At 37.8% G+C, this 25,751-nt stretch overlaps 1 protein-coding gene across 5 annotated transcripts in view; it reads right to left on the bottom strand.

Annotated features, from left to right (window-relative positions):
• The window catches only part of RAB3GAP1 (RAB3 GTPase activating protein catalytic subunit 1), a 114,942-nt gene that overhangs the window by 60,204 nt on the left and 28,987 nt on the right, over positions 1 to 25,751 (bottom strand). For all 5 annotated transcript variants that reach the window (XM_045479597.1, XM_045479598.1, XM_045479602.1 and 2 more), the window contains 2 exons: positions 2,609 to 2,728; positions 949 to 1,114 (listed from right to left, as the gene is read on the bottom strand). In XM_045479597.1, the coding sequence (XP_045335553.1) occupies positions 949 to 1,114; positions 2,609 to 2,728 (286 nt within the window). The remainder of the gene's footprint in view (positions 1 to 948; positions 1,115 to 2,608; positions 2,729 to 25,751) is intronic.

The following is a 25,751-nucleotide window of genomic DNA, read 5'->3' as shown; positions in this document are numbered from 1 at the left end:
GTAGATGACCCGATCCACCATTTCCTCATCTAGTTTTGCTCTTTAACAGCTCCTCAACTTAAGCCCCAATTTTCTTTCCCCAGAGTAACACAAGCAAGTCTTCCATATCTCTGTGATAGTGTTTTTATACAACACCAAGGATGTACTAAGTACATCCCATTTAGCCTTATTTCTCTGTCATAAAACATAAGCCAGATTAATTTTAAAAATCAAATAAAATGAACATTCGGGGCGGGGAGGGAGAAGGCAATTTAGAATCCAAAGTGTTGAGACCTCAAGGAGCTCAAAGTTCCAAACACACTCATCTGAGGAGGTTGGCAACAGCTGACCCATGAACATAGGTTTGAACTGTGTAGGTCCACTTAAAGATGAGGTTTTTACAGGTTAGTACTGTAAATGTATTTTCTCTTCCTTACAATTTTCTTAATAATTAATAACATTTTTTTCTCCAGCTTACTTTATTGTAAGAATATGATATACAATACATACCATACATAAAATATGTGTTAATCAAGTGTGTATGTTACTGGTGAAGCTTCTGGTCAACAGCAGGCTGTTAGTAATTAAGTTTGGGAGAGTCAAAAGTTGTAAGTGGATTTTTGTGCACGTGGGAGGTGGGGTGTTAGGCCCCAACTCCCGCAATGTTCAAGGGTCAACAACTGTATTACTATTAAAGGAGAAGGAGCAGAAAGCGATAACACAGTAAATAAATATTAATGACAACAAAATTACTTTGATTAACTGTTCTTTAGCATTAGTACACTAAAAATCTAATTGGATACTATTTCTTTAAACATACATAATAATTTATGTAATCATTATATCTTTCTTCCAAGTAATTACATTGTTAGTATTATAGAAAAATGTTTCTACATACTCAATAAAATTACCAAACTGCTACTTTTATCTGGATCCCAGATAAGAATGATAATATCAATGCAAACTCACAATCTTTGATTTGAAGATATCCAGCAGGCCTGATAAATGAGTGTACTGATTTGGCACTTTCCGAAGATGAACCATTTCAAAATCAGTTCGGACACCATGACCCTGACATTCGCCCACATACATTCTTCGCCATTTGTGATGAATTTGCACAAAGAGTGGCACCTGGCTGTAGGACAAAATTCAATAGGAATAGACTTTAAGTTCATTAAACACTGAGTAATCCTAAATCTAAAAATGTCCCCATTATATTACTTTAATCTCAAATATTTAAAAACACTAAGCAAGAATCACTCATCATACTTACATTAACAGAGACACTATTAGTTCCTTTTCTCCTCATACTAAAAACTATTAGTTCCTTTTCTCCTTAAACTAATAAGCTAAAGAAACTATCATCTAGTGGCACTTTTGAGTCAGAAAATTGTTTTAAAATAGCTGAAAGTCAAAACAGGCAGAATGAAAATTTTCTTGAATAAAAGCCATCAATTGAGATATGGATATTGAAGGACTCCATAAAAATCTGCTTTTTGCTCCTTTTCCTGTTTCCATTCTTGCTAGGACCTGCGACTCCACTTTACATGTGCTTCAGAATGCAAACAGTTTGTCCTCCTTGTAAGAGACAAGGAGTTAACGATTTCATTAGAACAGATAACATCTAAGGAAGGACTAGGTGAAAATGACCAGACAAAGCTATCATATGCATATTCCAGACCACCATCAGTAGACATCTCCATGCCAACAACCCCTGGCTCCAAGGACTAACACCTGGGCCCTCCTCTTTGTTCTAACCAGTTCCTGGATGCCAGAGAGGACATGTATACCAGATCACAATCCTCGATAAAAATCCCCAGACCCCAAGCAAAGACAAACTCCCTCCTATCTTGAGTCTCCCAGACACTCTGTCTGTACTTTCACTCTTTCTATGCCTTTAATAATCTCTGTTTTCATCTCCTGGTAGCCATGTTTGATTTCTATCCTGCACACAGCCAAGGATCCTCTTGGTTGGTCCTGAGGGACCCTCCGTGGGGTCAGGCCTGTTGGTATCACTATCATATTAGCTTTTCAAAAGCAAAATAAAATATGATTCACAGGTATGAAAATATAAATTAAACCAACATTAGTAGCTGAAATATTTTTTACTTTATCATTTGAAAATAGAGCCAGTACTCATTATTCAGATTTGCATCTTTGCAAATAAGACTATTCCCTAAAATTTATTTGTACCTCAAAATCAATACTCTTGGCACTTTCAGTCATTTGTAGACATGCACAGAGCAGCAAAAAATTTGAGTCACTTGACATGGACATTCTCAGCTGAGGCTAAATGAGGCAATGCTCTGTTTTCAAGTTTTAAAATTAGATTTTGTAACAAAAAAGTTTAAATAAACTAAACATTTGGAAGTAAAACACAAAAATAGTACAATTTACTTTTCATTTCAAATATTCATTGAATATTTCAGTAAATTTCCCTTTAGAAATGCACTCACTAAAGGTTTTGAGTTTGTTCTTCCATAAGATATTCCAACACAATAATGAACAAGTAGGAACCCTAATGATCATTTTTTTAAAAAATCTAATACTTAGTAAACTTTTCCTTCATAAATTATAATTAAAAATAGTTTTTAACTCATTGTCTATATATTTCAAAATGTCCACCTACCAGCCAGTGTTGCCCAAAGCAATAGACACAGAACTCAGAAGAAGATTGCACTTAGATTCACTAAGAACTGCATCATGGTTTGCAGCAGGGGCAATCACCACAAACTCCCGCAATCCATACCTTAAAAAAAAAAAAAAAAAAAAAGAATCACTGCTATTAAACAAGGAAAACTTCAGAGTACAAAAATTTGTTATTTAAAAACTTGAAAAAATTTCCCTGAAGGAAGTTTAGCAAGTCACATCTGAACTACAGGTGTTTCTCTCTTTTTTTAATGGCAACTGACAATAACATGAATTTCCTTCATTTAGCAAAACACTTCCATTATTCACCTATTTCCTCTTTATTCTTGACAAATTAAAAGCAGTTTGCAGAAATCACACACACACAAAAAAAGAACATTAACAGTTTTGCCTTAAAATTTTCCAAGACTTAAAGCTTGTTTTAATTAGCTGATAACATTAAGTCCACTGGTGTGGAAAGATAAAGTTTGATAAATTCCCTAAATGGTAGGGAATCAGCCATCATGTAGTTGTGCTAAGTGTGAGGACATGGTTTATTCAAGTATCCTAATTAATGATTTCTTGTATTCTTTTACTCAGTAACACATATTAGATAGGCATCACGAAATATCAGAGAATCACTTACTCTTGCTACAATATCTTCCTATGAAAAATGAAAACTTCTCACTTAGTTGTCAAGTCCTTTATACAAATTTGTGGTCAAACTTTATAAAAATATAAGGTCAAGTTAGTGATTTTGCCCACTGAAAACTTCTGTTCTATTCACTCCTCAATGTATTTTTATTTAATGGCTTTTTTACGTTAATTTTTTTAAGTTTATTTATTTGAAAGAGAGAGCGAGCAGGGGAGAGGCAGACAGAGAGAGGGAGAGCGAGAACCACAAGCTAGAACGCACGTGGGCTAGAACCCACAAACTATGCAATCATTACCTGAGCCCAAGTCAGACGCTTAACCAACTGAGCCACCCAGGCACCCGTTTAATGACTTTTTTTTTTAAATAAAGTAATTTATGAAAGGGATTACTCATTTGCCTAATTTATTTTAACTCTGGATATGTAGAGTTGTGAATGCTTATTTTTATGAACATTCTCAAGAAGTCCCCCAGTGATAAAGATTACAAAATAAAAATAGTCCAACCCATAATCTGTTTCTTGTTTGGATGACAAAAATTCATTTCATCTTTTCACCTTCCCTCCACCCTCCTACTCCTGAAATCAAAAGTAGATATGCAGAAGCAGCATTCAATACTGGAAAGAACCCAGAGCTGTGACGTCTAAGCTCTAAAGGTCTTTAAAAATATACTTTTCTCTTTTTTTAATGTCCTTGTAAGAAAGAAAACAAAACAGGTGAGCATTTCCCCACATGCCATCACCCATACTGTGCAACCAGTCAACAGTTCTTATTTTTTCAGAAATATTATGTCCATGTACTCACCCTACCCTCAAATGAGATTATACTAAATACAGTTTCTGTACCTCCTTTTCAAATGCTAATCCCCTACTGATCAGTACTCTGTCTCCCGTTTTATGTGGTTGCAACAATACTACCACTCACTGTCTATGTCTACAATTGTAACTGTGGGCTAACCTCCCTTAAGTTGCTGGGTAAAAGAACATCTGTATCTTTAACACTGATAGCTGCTGCCTAACTATCTTCTCCCTCTCCATATACAAACTGTTCCATTGTGAACTCCAAATAACAATAAATAAGCCAAACTGAACTGCTTCCTGTATATCTGCAATAAACTCACTTGTGTCCTCTATGCCTTTGTTTACTCTAACTGGAATGTTTCCCCTCATTTTATCAATATCTGACTGATACTTTTTTGAAGATTTACCTCAAATACCATCCTGTCATTCCATTAAATATGTTCTCTTCTCCGAATTCTAATATGTTTTAAAATTTACTAGCGGGGCGCCTGGGTGGCGCAGTCGGTTAAGCGTCCGACTTCAGCCAGGTCACGATCTCGCGGTCCGTGAGTTCGAGCCCCGCGTCAGGCTATGGGCTGATGGCTCAGAGCCTGGAGCCTGTTTCCGATTCTGTGTCTCCCTCTCTCTCTGCCCCTCCCCCGTTCATGCTCTGTCTCTCTCTGTCCCAAAAATAAATAAACGTTGAAAAAATAAATAAATAAATAAAATAAAATTTACTAGCATTATCTTTGAAAGATGAATATATACCACTGATTTACTTTCCATACTAGACCTACTTGAAGCCTGAGATGATGTCTTCAAGTAAGCAAATATTTAAATGGGGGTTTTAAAAAGTGAGCAAAACCAACAACAAAGAACAAGCAACCAGATTAAAAAGTGAACTAAGAACTTGAACAAACATTTCTCCAAAAAAGATATACAAATGGAATATAAGCACATGAAAAGCTGTGGGCAAAGTGACTAATTATTAGGGGAATGTAAATCAAAACCACAATGAGATACGGCTTCACACCCACTAGGATGGCTCTTACAACAAGCAAAAAAACCCAAAACAGATAACAAGTGTTATTAGCAAGGATATGGGGAATTGAGAACCACTGAGCATGATGGATGAAAATGTGAAATAGTACACCCACTATGGAAAACAGTACAGTGACTCATCAAAAATTTAAACATAGAGTGACCAGCAATTCCTCATATGGGTATACACCTAGAAAAATTAAAAGCACAGACCCAAAGAGATACTTAAACGTGCCTATTCACAGCAGCTTATGCATTAGCCAAAAGGTAGAAATAACCTAAAGGCCTGTCAGTAGATGTACAGATACACAAAATGTGATATATGCACACACTGAAATATTACTCGGCATTAAAAGGAAAACAAATTCTGATATATGCTACAACACAGATGAACCCTGAAGACTTGATGCTAACTGAAATAAGCCAGTTACAAAAGGATGAATACAGTAAGACCACACTTATATGAGGTACAAAGAGCAGTCCAACTTACAAAGAACGTAGGATGGTGGTTACCAGGGCCCAGGGCCCAGTGGATGAGGGATTAGGGAATTGTCATTTAATGGTTACAGAATTTCAATCTGTGCTGACAGCTCAGAGCCTGGGCCTGCTTCAGATTCTGTGTTTCCCTCTCTCTCTGTCCCTCCACTGTTGGCACTCTCAGTCTCTCTCTCTCTCTCTCAAAAATAAATAAACATTAAAAAAAATAAAAATTAAGAAAAAGGGTGGGAGATGCCTGGGTGGCTCAGTTGCTTCTGAGCATCTGACTCTTGATTTCGGCTCAAGTCATGATCTCATGGTTAGTGAAATGGAGCCCCGTGTCAGGCTCTGAAATGACAGCATATAGCCTGCTTGGGATTCTCTCTCCCTCTCTCTCTGCCCTTCCCCCACTCTCAGGCTCTCACACTCACTCTCAAGACAAATAAGCTTAAAAAAAATTAGGTATGTATTTACTGACACAAAGGTGATCATGAAATGCTGAGAAGAATGTAGATCAGCATTATGTATGGCAAAATCCAATTTATGAAAAAAATTCCCAAACTGAAAGCACAAAAATGCATATACATATAACAGACAAACTCATAAAATACCCAGATGGACATATCCTGTATTTCCCGTATTAGTAAGTATGAGATGCTTTAGCCCCCTTGTTTTGTGTGTATAGACATAGGAGGGATGGGAAGGACAGAATGGGAAAGGTGAAGGGGGAATAAAATTATAAGAATCATTAATAAATCTTTATATATCCTATAATTTCTAGTCTAGTAATTTAAATGTATTAGGAGCTCAAATGTATAAACACAAATAAAAATCCTACTATGACAAGTTTTAATAATAGAACTGTTTTATCGAACAGATTACATATGCATATACTAAATACTAAATTTAAATATAAATGTGCCTTAGCATCACATTTTCCAACAGAAAAAGGTAGGACAATCACTCATTTTTATCTATTTTAACATACATTTTTCATTCTTGCTCCAATAAATACTGAAAATGACAAATAATTAACTAGTACCTGATATACCTATTGTTTATCTTACAGAGGAAAATCATAAAAACATACCGTCAACTTTGAATGCTACCATTTTACATCTCTGACATGTAGAATTTCTTTCTTACTTTAGAAAGAAATATATTCAGAGCCTCTTCAAATAGTATAAAGAATATATTCATAAAATACTGGATCACCAAAAACACTAATGATAAATAATAAAAAAATTTCTTGGTCATATTTAAATACCTAGCATATACAAAATACTTGAGAAAAAGGAGGTGATGAATAAACAGTTTCTTTTTTCACTTTTATCTTCCCAGAGATGCTTGGATACTGCAATCTTCATTTCTAATTTATATTCTATTCAGATTAATTCTGGTAAAATCTAGCAATTTTACACAGTATAGCTCCACTTCCTCCCCTCTTCCTCTGTGCAATATTGTCACATACATTACGTGTTACATATATGTTATAAACCCAACAATGCAGTGTTACAATTATGGCTTAAACAATCTTATAGGGTTTTTAAAATTATTATTAAAATAATATCCCTTTAGGGGGAGCCTGGGTGGCTCAGTCATTTAAGCATTTGACCTCAGCTCAGGTCATGATCCCACAGTTCATGAGTTTGAGCCCCATGTCGGGCCCTGTGCTGACAACTCAGAGCCTGGAGCCTGCTTTGGATTCTGTGTGTTTCTCTCTCTCTCTGTCCCTCTCCTACTTGTACTCTCTTTCTCAGAAATAATAAATGAATAAACTTTATTTAAAAAAAAAAGAATATCTCTTTTCATTTACTGGAGTATTTCCAATGCTCTTCATTCCTTCCTGGGGATCCAAGTTATCTATCACCTCTTTCCTTTAATACTGCCTATTAGGTAGGTCTCTTGCAATGAATTCGGTCTTTATGACAGTGTTGTTATTTCATCTTTTTTTTTTTTTTTTTATGATGGTTTTCCTAGATATAGAATTCTTGGCTGTTGTTTTTTTCTTTCAAAACTGAATGTATCACTGTGCTGCCCTCTGGTCTCCAATGTTTTCTCTGCAAACAGTATTGTTCTTTTGTACATAATGAGTCATTTTTGTCTTGCTTTCAAGATTCTCTTTGCTTTGGGCTTCAGCAAGTTGACAATAATGTGTCTAGATGTGGTTCCCTGTGTCTATCCCACTTGGAATTCATTGAGATTCCTGGGTCTATAAGTAAATGTTCTGTTTTGTTTTCATTGAATCTAGGGAAGTTTTTGGCCATTATTTCTTTGAGTATTTTTTTTCCCTGTCCCTTCTCTTCATCTGGGACTCCTATTATTACAAGTATGCTTTGGAACACCTGACCATGACCCACAGATCTCTGAAGTTCTGTTCACTTTTCTCTAATCTTTTTTTCTTTCTGTTCTTCAGATTAGATAATTTCCACTAATCTTTCAAATCCACCAACTCTTTCTTCTGCCATCTCAGACCTGCTTTTGAGCTCATCTGATGAAAGTTTATTTCAGTTATACTTTTCAACTCTAGAGTTTCCATTCGGTTCTTCATTAGTTTTTACTTATTGAGATTTCCTATTTTACTCATTGGTAGCATATTTTTAATTCTTTGCATGTGTTTACAACTGCTTTGAAGTTATTGCTCAATCCAACATCCGGGCCCACTAAGAATAGTTTCTACTAACTTTTTTCCTACTTCCATACGGGTCACACTTTCTTGTATGGTCTTGTAGATCTAGTAATTTGTGGTTAAAAACTACAATTAGATAATATATTGTAATAAAACCAAGTCCTGTTTAACTTTTTTGAAGGTTCTTTTTTGTATTTAGTAACATGTCCAAATTTAAATTGTGCAATCTGTCTTTCCCAAGATGTTTAGCTACTAATGTCTCTATTCACTCATTTTATTCTTCTCCTGGCTCCCTAGGAGCTACGGACTGTCAATGTAGCTTAGTAGTAAGCTAGTAATTGGGCACAGAATATGCTCAAACACCTGAGACCATTAGACTTTCACTTTCTGCTAACTGATCTGTTGGGGGAAAAGGGGCTGTATTTGAAGTTGCACCCAGTTCTCAAGTTTGGGCTCTCTTGCATCTCCCCTGCACGTTTCCCTATCATATAGGGATGTGTGTGGAATGTATCCAAACTCTTCTATGGCTCTCATACATACAGTAGCTCCCTATTAAATTTCTGACTAATCCATCACTTGCTTTGAACCAGGACTGCAATCCTGGCCTAGTTCACATACAGGTTTTCCTCATCCACTCACTCAAGTCTGCTACTTTTAAGATGGCAGAGCCACAGGGTTTTTGCCCTCCACCTAGAATCAACTAACAGAACTGATGGTTCCATAACCAGCCTAGACTGGAAAGCCAGTTCTTACCAACACAGATTGAGAACAGGGCAGTAATAGGAATAGTCACAGGCAAAAGGGCCAGAAGATACACCCATCTTAACTGAAACGCTAGAAGTTTTTCAAAAATAAATGCTTCTCAATTTGTTGTCTGCCTTTGTGCAATCCAGTACTCTAAAATGGTTTCCAATTTCTTTTCTTTTTTTTTTTTTTTCTGCAGAGGAGGAACTGCCAACTTATGTCATGTCACTGTTACCAGAAGTCTTCAGAACATTTTTGCTTTTGAAAGAATAAGAATATTTTATGGGTCCTTACAGCTATTCTAAAATACCATTCTCTCAAAACTATCAGGTCCTTTTACACATACGTCTCTCTGTAGCCAATTTAAAAAATGCATTAAAATCACAACAATAAATATATTTTAAAAGCCATCATAATACTCAACTACACAACTTACAAGATTGTAGGCTATTTCTTTGTGTTGTTGCTGCTATTTCCTTAAAGTGTGGTCGAAGCTAAAGTTCGTCCAAACACTAGACTAGACAAAGGCAAAACCACAAAGACAAAATTTATCATGAATTAAACCCAGCTGTACTTTCAGTGTATTTTTCAAGCTCAGTAGAGCCTCTCAGGCATATAGCATTTATGCTCTCACTGTTTGTATTGTTCTCATATTGCTGCTGTAACAAATTACACAAAATCAGTGGCTTAAAACAAATTTATTATCTTACAGTTATATAGGTCAGAAGTCTGACAAAAGTCTCGCCACACTAAAATCAACTTGTCAGCAAGACTGTGTTCCATTTGGAAGCTCTAAAAGAGAATTCATTCCTTATCCCTCCCAGTTTCTAGAGGTTCCCCTCATTCCTTAGCTCCTGGCTGCCTTCTCCAGATCCAGCAATACAGGCCAAGTTCTCATATTACACTACTCAGACACTGACTCTCTTCTGCCTTTTTTCCACTTTTAAGAACTCCCTGATAATCCAGGACATATCTCCCAACCTTGAAGTCAGATGATTAGCAATCCTAATTCCATCTGCTCCCTTGATCCCTTCTTGCCATGTAACCTATGAAAGTAGACATCTTTAGGATGTAGGGAGGTTCATTATCCTGCCTACCATTCCTTCTTATTAAAACCTCTGCTCAGTAAAGACCTCATAAATTTACATTTAGGCATAAATGTCCCCTAGGTTAACATCTTTATCATTTTCAGGGCTACTTATTTTATAAGGAGTAACAATAAAGGGAATAAACCTCTATTGATGGTTTCAGAAATCAGCCATTAGAAGATAAAGGACAAGTATATAAGGAGGTAGACAGAAGCATCCAAGAGACCACATCATTAAGATCAATTACCTTGACTAGACCACAAAAATTGATCATGGCCACATATCTTTTAAAAACCAGTTTTATAAAATACCCTTTAAAAAGTTAAACAGGCTTAGAGCTAATCTGGCAGGTGCTTGATATAAAAATTGAAACTGCAAGATTTCAAAGTACTAGACAAATGAACTATCAGAACTAAGCATTTGCCATAAATGCCAAAATTCTACTTTCTAAACTTTGATTTGAAAATGTAAGTTAATCTTATATTAGTTTTATCTCATTCTGACAGGGTCCACCTATGCTAACTGTATATGTACACAATGTATAAATAAATATTTTCCATAAGTTTTCAAATTTTCAATGTCATTGTTTTAGTACTACCTTTAGTTTTTTAAAAAGGAAAATGTTTATAGGTGAATACTTCTGTGCATGTTATTCTTCAGGTGGTAAGAGAAGCATGATAAGTAAATAATAGTCTTGAAAACTGCAGAATTTAAAAAAAAATTTTTTTTTCAACGTTTTTTTATTTATTTTTGGGACAGAGAGAGACAGAGCATGAACGGGGGAGGGTCAGAGAGAGAGAGAGACACAGAATCGGAAACAGGCTCCAGGCTCTGAGCCATCAGCCCAGAGCCTGACGCGGGGCTCGAACTCACGGACCGCGAGATCGTGACCTGGCTGAAGTCGGACGCTTAACCGACTGCGCCACCCAGGCGCCCGAAAACTGCAGAATTTTAAACAATTATAATTTTAAAATTCTATTTAAAAAAACAAGTATAAGAACATTATAAAATCTTAAGTTGTCATTATCAACGCTCTGCTGCTATACTTGCAGGTTTTAAATTCTTGATTTAAGCACTACCATCTCTACAAATGCTCTTGTTCTGACTTGAATGTCTTTTTAAACAACTTGGGGCACCTGGGTGGCTCAGTCGGTTGAGTGTCCAACTTCGGCTGAGGTCATGATCTCACAGTTCGTGGGTTTGAGCCCCGCATCAGGCTCTGTGCTGACCGCTTGCTCAGAGCCTGGAGCCTGCTTCAGATTCTGTGTCTCCTACTCTCTCTGCTCCTCCCCCGTTCATGCTTTGTCTCACTCTGTTTCTCAAAAATAAATAAATGTAAAAATAAAAAAAAATTTTTTTTAAACAACTTTACCTGGTTTATTCTCACTGTCTATCAGGATTCAAGTGAGGTAGTACCTCTTCTGAAAACAATTTCCCAACATGACCTGGATTAAAAGGAGGCACCTCCTATGAGTTTGAATCAAGCCCAGTGCTGCCTTCCATGACACCATTTATCAATAATGCTGCCACTGTTCCCTTATCTAGCCTCCTACTAATCCCAAAGTGTACTAAGCTAGGGATCATATTGTATCCTTGGTATCTCAGTATCTGGCTCACAGTAAATGTTTAAAAATAATGTTTGCTGGATTATAAAAAATACATATCCCTTTAATACAGTTAATTTTCAAATAATTCTCCAAAGTTTGATTGCTGGCCTTCTAATCTTTACGAAAGATCAAATTTATAAAAATGGAAGCAGTGTGGCACACTGGCAAGACACAGACCCTCCCCTTCCCCCCAAACACACCTAAATACCTTATAAAATATGACAATGTTTAAAAATACAGAGCTAAACTGCAAGGTTGCCTGGGTGGCTCAGTCGGTTAAGCATCTGACTTCATCTCAAGTCATGATCTCGCCTTTCCCAAGTTTGAGCCTGTGAGCCCTGAGTTGGGGGGCTCTGTGCTGAAAGCTCAGAGCCTGAGGCCTGCTTCAGATTCTGTGTCTGCCTCTCTCTCTCTCTACCCCTTCCCCCCTTGCGCTCTCCTTCTCTCAAAAATAAATAAACATTAAAAAAAAATTTTTTAATACATAGCTGGATTTCTTATAAAAAGGATGACAGAAACAAAGTGGGAACTGAAAGGCAGAAGTAAGCACACAAGGTGATTCTGACGAAGCCCAGGGGATTACAAACTCTGGATTATAGACCCTAATAGCTAGGAACTGGGGATTGGGATTTTACAGGATAAGCCTTTTAGCTGCTAAAAGCCTGTTAGTATGACTCACAGAGATGTCTTCAAAACTGACCACGCTCTAACAGATTCAAGAAATTGAGGATTGTAGAAGAAAAGTCTGTGTACATCTGCGAATACCATGTATTTTATCCTAGTAGTGACAATGTGAATTATGTAACTCTGAGACTGATAAGGTATACCCAGTCCAGGGGAGGTAGTCTCAGGCATGCATCCAGGCTAGGCTATGTCTAAGAATACCCCAGCCTCATAACAAATATAAATAAAGTAAAGTCTGGAAACTATAATTTCAGAAGCACATTACTCAGGTATTACCCTCCACTATATCCTTGTTTATAAAGCACTGGGAGTAGGAAGCTGCCTATCTTTTCAATGATATCATCAATCTCTCCACAAACCATCTTCCTTCTATAACCTACAGATTTATTCAAGCACTGTATGTACATGACTTTCCATCAACCCAAGCAACACAGAGGTGGTAATGTTCTGAATGGCCCCTCAGGTATATGAGTGTATATATCAGGCAAGAAACTGGAACCGAGACTTCTGCTTAAAGCCCAAACCCCAGAAGGGACCACTACTTCAATGAAATGAAAACTTCACGCCCAGAACGTTTGCATGGAAAATTCTACCAGACATTCAAAGATAACATCAATTTTACACAATCTCTTCCAGAAAACAGAACAAAATACTTCCCAACTCATGTTATAAGGTCAGCGTTTCCCTGATATCAAGATAAAGTACAGTAGTCCCTTATCAATGGGCAATACATGCCAAGACTTCCAGGAGATGCCTGAGACCACGGATAGTACCAAACTGTACATAGACTTTTTTTCCTATACACACATATGACAAATTTATAAATGAAGCACAGTAAGAGATCAGTAACAATAACTAATAATATAACAGAACAATTATACTGTAATAAAAGTTTTGTGAATGTTCTCTCTCTAAATACCTTATTGTACTATACTCTCTCTTCTTGTGATGGGAGATGATAAAACGCCTACATGATGAGATCAACTGAGATGAATGATACAGGCACTCTGACATAGTACTAGGCTGCTAATGACCTTCTGATACATCAGAAGATCATTTGCTTCTGGACTGCAGGTGACCTGAGGGAGCCGAAACCATGAAAAGCAAAACTGCAGGAGGATAGTGGGGGTACTACTGTATATGATAACTACAAACCAATATTTCTCATTAATACAGTCATTAAAGTCCTCAACAAAATAACAGCATATCAAATCTGGCAATACATGGGGCGCCTGGGTGGCGCAGTCGGTTAAGCGTCCGACTTCAGCCAGGTCACGATCTCGCGGTCCGTGAGTTCGAGCCCCGCGTCGGGCTCTGGGCTGATGGCTCAGAGCCTGGAGCCTGTTTCCGATTCTGTGTCTCCCTCTCTCTCTGCCCCTTCCCCGTTCATGCTCTGTCTCTCTCTGTCCCAAAAATAAATAAACGTTGAAAAAAAAAAAATTTAAATCTGGCAATACATACAAGCACAAATACAAATTATACCACAAAAAAAGTGTGGTTTATCTTGGGATCATATAGTTAGATATCCAAAAATCAATGTAAAGAAACACCATATTAAAAATCTAAAGAAACAAATGATCGTATCGATTTAAGCAGAAAAAGCATTTGACAAAAGTCAACATCCATTCATGACAAAAACTCAGCAAACTAGAAACAGAATTTTCTCAACCTGATAAAGAGCATCCATGAAAAATCTACAGCTAGCAGTACACTTAATGGTCAAGGACTAAATGTTTTCCCTCTGAGATCAGGAACAAGGCAAAAATGTCCACTCTCACCACTCCTATTCAATATTTTAGTGGAAGTCTTAGCCAGTTTAAAAAAGCAAGACACAGGCAGCTCTTTCTGCCCATGGGTCCTGTCCCCATGCTTTAATAAAATCACCTTTTGCACTAAAAAAATAAAAAGGTGAATTATAAATAAAAAGGCAAGAATCAAAAGGGATTGAAAAGAAAGAAACAGAACTATACCTGTTTCACAGATGTGACTATTTACCTGGAAAACCAAAAAGACACTACAAAACTCCTCCTAGAACTAATAATTGGATTTCATAGTCATGGAATACAAAATGAATGCACAAAAATCATATTCCTATATACTAGCAACAAAGAGCTGGAAAGAAAAAATTTTAAAATACCATAACGATAGCACCTAAGAAAAAAGAAAGCAATAATTATGTATAAATCTGATAAAACAAAGAGAAGGAGCTAAGATGGCAGAGTAGTAGGAGGGCCCTATGCTTGCCTCTTCCCTTGAACACAGATAAATATCAAATCATTCTGTACAATCAATCTGAGGACAGAACAAAATGCACAACCAGAGAGAGACAAGAGGCAACATCATCAAAGTTAGGAGGAGCAGAGACATGTTTTGGGGGAGAACAGCACTATGGAGGGGGAGGGAGCCCTGGTCACAGAGAGAGGCAGGACAGGTGAGAGACAGAGAGGGAGAGAGAGAGAGAGAGAGAGAGGGAGGGAGGGAGGCAGGGGAACACTCAGGGGATCACACAAGGAAAACACTTCCTCAAAGCCACTGACTGGGAAAAGGAGAGGGGCTGATTACCATGAGTTTTTATAACCAGTGGAGCTCAAAGACTAGAGTTTTAGAAGTCTATGCCATGGCTGGTACTGAGCCCTGAGGGTGCTGCAGTGCTCCTGTGGAAAAGGAGGGCAGAGAGCCCAGGAACAGATGGTGCAATCTGAGGATCCCCTGGGAAGCAGTGGGAGAGATGGCTCCCCTTTCTTGGAGCACATCTGGAAGAGGTAGCATTGCTTCTCCAGAGACAAAAGAGCCAGCAGATACCATTACACTCCCCTACCCCTCTGCTCCTATGGAGGAGGAGGGCAGAGAGCCCGGGAGCAGATGGCACGATCTAAGGTTCCCCTGGGAAGCACTGGGAGAGGTATTTCCCCCTTTGTAGAGTACATCTGGGAGAGGTGGCATTGCCCCCCCAGAGACAGAAGAGCCAGCAGGTGCCATTATACTCCCCTACCCCTCAGCATAGGTACAGAGACACTGGCTGAGGGTGGCTAATCTGGACAGCAGCTCTTTGCTGAACTTTACTCCAAACTCCACAGCCTTGTGCTTTTGTTGAACTGCCCCTCTGGGACAAACTTGCATCAGTCCCAGCATGGCAAAACCCTCCCCAGAGAACCAGCACAGGTCCTTGCCACAGCAATTCCCTAAAATCTGGAGTTTTAAAACTCAGCTGGCATGGCTAGGAAAAACATGTGTGTACCACCCTGCCAAGCAAGAAGATGGCTCAGACACAGAGCGAAGGTAGCGACGTTGAGGGAAGCTTGGGACACACAAGGGGAGATTGCTTGCCATCTGGGCGGGCTTCCTGAATAGCAGTGAGCAGGAACTCCGCTCTCAGGGATAAGGGAGAGGGCTGGCGCCATTTCTCACTCCTGGACCTCAGCATAAACTAACCTCAGTAAGCAGACAGTACCAACAGTGGCAGCACCTAAACTATTTACATCAAGACCCACTCCCCTGCACTCTACAGGTGCTGCTTTTCTTGGGCAAGTGTTCCTGAGAACCAGAGCAGTGACCCCTGCCCTCAGAAGACCAGCACAAACCTCCTGTATGTCTACTGACTCCAGAGTTCTGTAAAACTTCAGCTCTAGTGGGAAAAGCATCAGGTCTCTTTTAACAAGCACAACAGAACATGCCTAGTTAAAACTTGCCATACTCTAGCCAAAGTCCAAGCACTCCCTACTGCATGCAAGGAGAAACTCTGCAGAGGACTGACCTAGGGAAAGAGCAGCCAAAACACTGCAGCACAGTGCACACAGCATACACCAGAGACACTTCCCTGAAATGCCAGGCCCTGGACAGTATAAGACCTCTTCATAGAGCCATTACTCTCTGGAGCAAGAAACATAACAAGCTTTCCTAACACACAGAAGAAGACAGAGATCTAACACACAGAATATGGACACAGGGATCATGGCCAGGGATCTCATCAAAACGGATACAAGTAATATGCCTGATCCAGGATTTAAAACAACATAAAGATACTAGCGGGGCTTAACAAAACACAGAAGACACCAGAGTCCCTTACCTCAGAGATAAAAGACCTAAAAACTAGTCAGGCTGAAATGAAAAGTGCAATAATTGAGATTCAAAACCAACTAGATATAAGGACCACACGATGGAAGAAGCAGAGGAATGCATAAGTGATACAGAAGATAAAATTATGGAAAATAATGAAGCTGAAAAGAAGAAAAGAAAAATACCAGCATACAAATCCAGGAGGCACTGAGAACTCCCATCAACATCAATAAAAGCAGGCCAACATCAAGACATAGCATAAATCTGCAAAACCAGAGATAAAGAAAAAAGTCCTAAGAGCAGCAAGACAAAAGAAGTTCCTAACTTACAAGGAAAGTTTTTAAAAATAAGGTTAGCAACAGATCTCTCCACAGAAACTTGGCAGGCCAGTTACCCATGTGCTGAATGAGAAAAATATGCAGCCAAGAAAACTATCCAGCAAGGCAGCCATTCAGAACAGAAAGAGAGATAGAGAGTTTCCGAGATAAACATAAACTAAAGGAGTTCATGACCACTAAATCAGCCCCGCAAGGGAATTCTTTGGGGGTGCCTGGGTGGCTCAGGGAGTTAAGTGTCCAACTTTGGCTCTGGTGATGATCTCGCTGTTAGTGAGTTCGAGCTACACATTGGGCTCTGTGCTGAGAGCTCAGAGCCTGGATCCTGCTTTGGATTCTGTGCCTCCTTCTCTCTCTCTCTGCCTCTCTCCTGCTCACACATGCACTCATGTGCTGCGCGCTCTCTCTCTCTCAAAAGTGAACATTAAAAAAAATTTTTTTTACATAAAGGGAACTCTTTGAGTGGGAAAGACAGACCAAAAGCACCAAAGATTAGAAAAGAACACATAAAATCTCCAGAAACAACAAAAAAACAATAAAATGGCACTAAATTACTATCTATCAACAATCACTCTTAATATAAATGGACTAAATGCTCCAATCAAAAGACATAAGGTGTCAGAATGGATTAAAAAACAAGACCCATCTTTATGCTGCTTACAAGATACTCATTATAGACCTAAAGACACCTGCAGATTGAAAGTGAGGGGATGGAGAACCATTTATCATGTTAATGGACATCAAAAGAAAGCTGGAGTAGCCATACTCATATCAGACAAACTAGATTTATTTTTAAAAATTTTAAGTTTTTTTAATGTTTATTTTGGAGAGACCAAGTGAGACAGAGCACCAACAGGGGAGAGGCAGAGAGAAAGGGAGACACAGATTCCGAAGCAGGTTCCAGGCTCTGAGCTGTCAGCACAGAGCCCAACACAGGGCTCGAACCCACAAACTGTGAGATCATGACCTCAGCTGAAGTCAGATGCTTAACCGACTGAGTCACCCAGGCACCCCAGACAAACTAGATTTTAAACCAAAGACTACAGCAAGGGATGAAGAAAAGCACAATATCATAACAAAGGGGTCTACCCAACAAGATCTAACAATTGTAAATGTTTATGTCCCCAACCTAACAGCACCCAAATATATAAAACAATAAATAACAAACATAAAGGAACTCATTGATAATAATAAAATAAGAGTAGGGAACTTTAACACCTCACTTACATCAGTGGACAGATCATCTAAGCAGATCAACAAGGAAACAATGGCTTTGAATGACACACGGGGCCAGATGGACTTAACAGACATATTCAAAAATTTCATCCTAAAGCAACAGACTACACATTCTTTTTGAGTGCACAAGGGACATTCTCCAGAACAGATCACACACCAGGTCACAAATCAGGTCTCAACCAGTACAAAAAGACTGAGATTATGCCATGCATGTTTTCCAACTACAACACTGTGAAACTTGAAATCAACCACAAGAAAATATTTGGAAAGACCACAAATACATGGAGGTTAAAGAATGTCCTACTAAAGAAAGAATGGGTTAACCAGGAAATCAAAGAATAAAAAACAAACAAACAAACATGGAAACATACAATAATGAAAACACGATGGTCCAAAACCTTTGAGACACAGCAAAAGCAGTAATAAGAGGAAAGTATACAGCAATACAGGTCTACTTCAAGAAACAAGCAAGATCTCAAATATGCAACCTAACCTTACTCCTAAAGGAGCTAGAAAAAGAAAAACAAATGAAGCCTAAAGCCAGCAGAATAAAGAAAATAATAAAGAATAGAGCAGAAATAAATGTCATAGAAACAAAACAAATCAAACAAAAGAAAACAAAAACCGTACAACAGATCAAAGAAACCAGGAGCTGGTTCTCTGAAAGAATTAATAAAATTGATAAAAACCCCGAGTCATATTTTTCAAAAACAAAGAGAAAGGACCCCAATAAATAAAATCACAAATAAGAAAGAAGAGATCACAACCAACACTACAGAAATACAAACAATTATTAGAAAATATTATGAAAAATTATATGTCAATGAACAGGGCAATTTTCAAGAAATGGATAAATTCCTAGAAATATATAACCTCCCAAAACTGAAATAGGAAGAAATAGAAAACCTGAACAGGGGGCGCCTGGGTGGCACAGTCGGTTAAGCGTCCGACTTCAACCAGGTCACGATCTCGCGGTCCGTGAGTTTGAGCCCCGCGTCAGGCTCTGGGCTGATGGCTCAGAGCCTGGAGCCTGTTTCCGATTCTGTGTCTCCCTCTCTCTCTGCCCCTCCCCCGTTCATGCTCTGTCTCTCTCTGTCCCAAAAATAAATAAACATTGAAAAAAAAAAAAAAAAAAAAAAAGAAAACCTGAACAGACTCATAACCAGCAGAGAATTTGAATTAGTAATCAAAAATCTCCCAACAAAGAAAACTCCAGGGCCAGATGGCTTCCGAAAGAATTCTACCAAACATTTAAAGAAGAGTTAGTACCTATTCTCAAACTGTTCCAACAATAGAAACGGAAGAAAAACTTTCCATCTCATTCTGAGGCCAACATTACCTTGATTCCAAAACCAGACAAAGACCCCACTAAAAAAGAGAATTACAGGCCAATATCCCTGATGAACATGGATGCAAAAATTCTAAACAAAATATTAGCAAATTGAGTCCAACAGTACATTAAAAAATCATTCACCATGATAAAGTGGGATTTCTTCCTGGGCTGCAAAGGTAGTTCAATATTCACAAATCAATCAACATGCTATACCACATTAATAAAAAAAAAAAAAAAAAGGATAAGAACCATAAATCCTCTCAACAGATGCAGAAAAAGCCATTTGTTAAAGTACAGCATCCATTCTTAATAAAAACCCTCCACAAAGTTAAGGATAAAGAGAACACACTTCAACATCATAAGGGCCATATACAAAAAACCCACAGCTAATATAATCCTCAATGGGGAAAACTGGAGAATTTTTTCCTCTCCGGTCAAGTACAAGACAGGGATGCCTATTCTCACCATTGTTAGTTAATAAATTACTGGAAGTCCTAGTCTCAACCGTCAGGTAACACAAAGAAATCAAAAGCATCCAAATTGGCAAGGAAGAAGTCAATCTTTCATTATTTGCAGATGACATAATACTCTGATTATAATGACTTTCATTATTTGCAGATGACATAATACTAATAGAACTGATACACGAATTTAGTAAAGTTGCAGGATACAAAATCAACGTACAGAAATCTGTTGCATTTCTAAACACTAATAATGAAGCAGCAGTAAGAGAAATCACAGAATTGATCCCATATACAACTGCACCAAAAACCGGAAGATACCTAGGAATAAACCTAACCAAAGAGGTAAAGATGTGTACTCTGAAAGCCATACAACACTTATGGAAGAAACTGAAAATGACACAAAGAAATGGTAAAACATTCCATTCTAATGGATTAGAAGAACAAATACTCTTGAAATGTCTTTGCTATCCAAAGCAATCTACACATTTAATGCAATCCCTATCAAAACACCAACATTTTTCACAGCACTAAAACAAACAATCCTAAAATTTGTCCAGAACCACAAAAGACCCTAAATGGCCAAAGCAATCTTGAGAAAGAAAAGAAAGCTGGAAGCTTCACAATTCCAAACTTCAAGTTACATGACCAAGCTGTAGTGATCAAGACAGTATGGTACTGGCAGAAAAACAGATACATAGATCAAAGAATGGAATAGAAAATCCAGAAATGGATTTGGATTTCCCAAAACTATATGTCAACAAATCTTTGACAAAGCAGGAAAGAATATTCAGCGGAAAAAAGACAGTCTCTTCAACAAATGGTGCTGGGAAAACTGGACAACAACACACAAAAGAATGAAACTGGACCACTTTCTTATACTATACCCAAAAATTATTCCAAAAGGGATGAAAGACCTAAATGTGAGATAGAAGAACATCAAAATCCTAGAGAACACAGGCATCAACCTCTCTGACATCAGCCGTGGAAACTTTACTTAGATACGTCTCCTGAAGAAAGGGAAACAAAAGCAAAAATGAACTACTGGGACTTCATCAAGATAAAAGCTTCTTCACAGCAAAGGAAACAATCAGCAAAACTAAAAGGCAACCTTTGAACTGGAAGAAGGTATTTGCCAATGACATACCCAATAAAGGGTTAGTATCCAAAATCTATAAAGAACTTATCAAACCCAACACCCAAAAAACAAATAACCCAGTGAATAAATGGGCAAAAGACACTTTTCCAAAGAGGACATCCAGATAGCTAACAGACATATGACAAAATGCTCAACATCACTCATCATCAGAGAAATACAAATCAAAACCACAATGAGATACCACCTCATACCTGTCAGAATGGCTAAAATGAACAACTCAGACAACAGATGTTGGCAAGGATGCAGAGAAAGAGGAACCCCTTTGGCACTGCTGGTAGGAATGCAAACTGGTGCAGCCACTCTGGAGAACAGTATGGAGGCTCCTCAAAAAATAAAAAATACAACTACCCTCTGACCCAGCAATTGTACTACCAGGTATTTATCCAAAGGATACAGGAGTGCTGATTTGAAGGGGCACATGCAGTCCAATTTTACAGTAGCACCAATGACAATAGCCAAATTATGAAAGGAGCCCAAATGTCCATCAACTGATGAATGGATAAAGATGATGTGGTTATGTATGTATGTATGTACACATACATACACACTGGAATATTACTCGGTGGTCTAAAAGAATTAGGGGTGCCTGGATGGCTTATTCGGTTAATTGTACGACTTCAGCTCAGGTCATGATCTCACAGTGCATAGGTTCAAGCCCCACGTCAGGCTCTGTGCTGACAGCTCAGAGCCTGGAGCCTGCTTCAGATTTTATGTCTCCCTCTCGCTCTCTGACCCTCCCCCAGTCATGCTCTGTCTCCCTTCCCTCTCTCAAAAATGAATAAAAGTTAAAAAAAAAAATTTTTAAAGAATGAAATCTTACCATTTGCAACAACATGGATGGAACTAGAATGTATTATGCTAAGCAAAGTAAGCCAGTCAGAGAAAGACAAACATCATGATTTCACTCATATGTGGAATTTAAGAAACAAAACATAAACATAGGGGAAGGGAAGCAAAAATAAGATAAAAACAGAGAGAGACACAAACCATAAGAGACTCTTAAATACAGAGAACTCAGGGTTGCTGGTGGGGTGTTGGGTGGGGGGATGGGCTAAATGGGTGATGGACATTAAGGAGGGCACTTCCACATTAATGAGCACTGGGTGTTGGGATGTGCACTGGGTATTATATGTAAGTGATAAATCAGTAAATTCTATTCCTGAAAACATTATTATATGTTAACTAACTTGGATTTAAATAAAATAAAAAAAAAAAAAAGAAATGGGCAGAAGACATGAGTAGACAATTTGCCAAAGAAGACATACAGATGGCTAACAGACATGTGAAAATATTCTCAACATCACTCATATCAGGGAAATACTAATGAAAAATTACAATGAGGCATCACCTCACACATGTCTAAATGACTAAAATTAACAACAAAGAAAACAACAGATGTTGGTGAGGATGTGGAAAAAGGAGGACCTTCTCACACTGCTGGTGGAAATGTGAACTAGTACAGCCACTCTGAAAAACAATATGGCGGCTCCTCAAAAAGTTAAAAATAGAACCTATCCTACAATCCAGCAATTGAACTACCAGGTGTTTACCCAAAGGATACAAAAATACTGATTTGAAGAGACACATGCACCTCAATGTTTATAGCACCATTATCAACAAAAGCTAAATTATGGAAAGAACTCAAATTTCCATCAACTGATGAATGGATAAAGAAGATGTGGGAGATATAGATATATATAGATATAGATACATACACACATACACACACACACACACACACACACACACACACACACACAGGAATATTACTCAGCCATCATTAAGAATGAAATCTTACCACTTGCAAAGACTTGGATGGAGCTAGAGTGTATAATGCTAAGCGAAGTAAGTCAGGGAAAGACAAATACCATATGATTTTACTCATATGTAGAATTTAAGAAACAAAACAGATGAACATAAGGGGAAAAAAAGAGGCAAACCATAAACTAGACTCTTAACCATAGATAACTGCTGGAGGGGAGGTGGGCTAGATGGGTGATGGGTATTAAGGACAGCACCTGTGATGAGTACTGGGTGTTGTATGTTACTGATTAATCGTTAAATTCTACTCCTGAAACTACTGTTACAACATATGTTAATTAACTGGAATTTAAATAAAAACTTGGGGGAAAAAATCTAACAAAACATACAGGATCAATATGCTGAAAACAGTAAGACACCGATGAAAGAAATCAAAGAAGACCTAAATAACTGGAGAGACTATGTTCATCAAATGAAAGAGTCAGCATAGCAGAGATATCAGCTTTCCCTAAACTGTCTAAAGATTTAAGGCAATTACAATAAAAATTCCAGCAAAACTTTTTGTAGATATAGATAAACCAATTCTAAAACGTAAATGGAAAAGCAAAGGAGCTAGAAAAGCCAAAACAACTTTGCAAAGGAAGAATAAAGTTGTAAAGTCACACTAATTTCAAGACTTATAACAATAAAACTAGAGAAACCAAGAGCATCCAGACATATACCCACATAAATACGGCCAAATGGTATTTGACAAAGGTGCAAAAGTCAGTCAATAGAAAAAGGAAGCTCTTTTCAACAAATGATATTGGAACAAATGAACATTCATTTGCAAAAAAGGAACCCTGACCTAAACCTCATACCTTACACAAAAATTAACTTGAAATCGGTAACAGATATACATACAAACTGTAAAAGTTTTAGAATAAAACACAGGATTAGCCACATGGTAAAGTTAACATCACTAGCGATTAAGTCATATTGATAGCATGTCCTTCTGATACGATGTGATGAAAATGGCAATTCACCTCTGTGGTATTCTTTCCAAAATCCCACAACCCAAGTATAACCATAACAAAAAGAGACACACCCAAACTGAAGGACATTTAACAAAATACCTGACCCAAACTCCTTAAATCTGTAAAGAAGATAAAAATTAAGGAAATACAGATGTTTTCAAAGACCAGAGACTAAACAAACTAAGGAGACATGATGACTAAATGCCTGGATCCTAAAACAACTTCAGTGGAAAAACTAGTTAAATGAAGTTTAACTAATAACAAGGGAGAAATGTTAGTTTCTCAGTTCTGACACACGTATCATGGTGATATAAGCTATTAACAGTAAGGGAAACTGGTTGAAGGTATAGCAGATCAGTCTGTACTATCTTTGCAACTTTCTGTAAATTGAAAAAAATCAAAATTGTTTTGAAGTTTTCTTTGTTTTTGTTTTTTGTTTTTTTTTTAAATTTTTTTTAATGTTTTTTTTTATTTATTTTTGAGACAGAGAGAGACAGAGCATGAATGGGGGAGGGGCAGAGAGAGAGAGACACACACAGAATCGGAAGCAGGCTCCAGGCTCTGAGCCATCAGCCCAGAGCCTGACGCGGGGCTCGAACTCACGGACCGCGAGATCGTGACCTGAGCCGAAGCCGGACGCTCAACCGACTGAGCCACCCAGGCGCCCCAAGTTCTGTTTTGTTTTTTAAGTAGCAGAAACCTCTGTACCCTGGGGCAAAGAGTTCTTAAACACAGCATGAAACATGACCCATAAAGTAAAATACTGATAAACTGATAGGACAATACATCTATTAGAATACATCTAAAATAAAAAATACTGACATTGAGTGTTGATGAAGATGTAGAGCAACTAAAACACTCATACATTGCTGGTGGGAATGCAGAATTGTTCAGTCCCTCGGGAAATCAGTTTGGCCATTTCTGTTTTTCCTTTTTTTAAATTAAGTTTTTATTTTAATTACAGTATAGTTAACATACAATGTTATACTAGTTTCAGGTGTATAGTGATTCAACAATTCCGTACGTCACCCAGTGCTCATCATGACAAAAGCACTCCTGAATCCCCATCACCTATTTCATCCATCCTCCCACCCACCTCTGGTAACCATTGGTTTGTTCTCTATAATCAAGCATCTGTTTTTCGGTTTTTATGTTTTTTTTCCCCTTTGCTCATTTGTTTTGTTTCTTAAATTCGATGAGTGAAATCATATGGTATTTGTCTTTCTTATTTCACTTAGCATTATATCCTCTCTCTCTCCATCTATGTTGTTGCAAATGGCAAGGTTTCATTCTTTTTTATGGTTGAATAATTCCAGTGTCTGTGTGTGTGCACCACACACACCATATCTTCTTTATCCGTTCTTCTATCAATGGACACTTGGGCTGCTTTCATATCTTAGCTATTGTAAATAATGCCGTTATAAACATAAGGGTGCATGTATCCATCCCTTTGAATTAGTGTTTCTATTTTTAGGGGGTAAATACCCAATAGTGTGATTACTGGATTGTAGGGTAGTTCTATTTTTAACCTTTTGAGGAACCCCCTACTGTACTCCACAGTGGCTGAACCAGTTTACATCCCCACCAAAAGTGCAAGAGGATTCCTTATTTCTCCATATCCTCACCAACACTTACTGTTTCTTGTGTTTTTGACTTTAGACGTTCGGACAGGCATGAGAGGATATTCTCATTGTAGTTTTGATTTACATTTCCTTGATGTTGAGTATCTTTTCATGTGTCTGTTGGTTACCTGGGTGTCTTTGGAGAAATGTCTGTTCATGTCTGCACATTTTTTAATTAGGATATTTATTTTTTGGGTGTTGAGTTGTACCAGCTTTTTATATATTTTTTATACTAATCTTTATCAAATATGTCATTTGCAAATACCATCTCCCATTCTGAGTGTTTCCTTTTAGTTTTGTTGGCTGTTTCCTTCACAGTGCAGAAGCTTTTTATTTTGATGCAGTCCCAATAGTATATTTTGGCCACTTCTTATAAAGTTAAAAATATGCACCTACCATATGACTAGCAATCTCACCCTAGGCATTTATCCCAGTGAACTAAAAATGTACTTTTATACAAAAATC

The sequence above is a fragment of the Leopardus geoffroyi genome, chromosome C1, assembly GCF_018350155.1.
Source record: "Leopardus geoffroyi isolate Oge1 chromosome C1, O.geoffroyi_Oge1_pat1.0, whole genome shotgun sequence".
In the NCBI taxonomy this organism is placed as follows: Eukaryota; Metazoa; Chordata; class Mammalia; order Carnivora; family Felidae; genus Leopardus; species Leopardus geoffroyi.
This window is presented reverse-complemented; position numbering and strand designations above follow the sequence as displayed.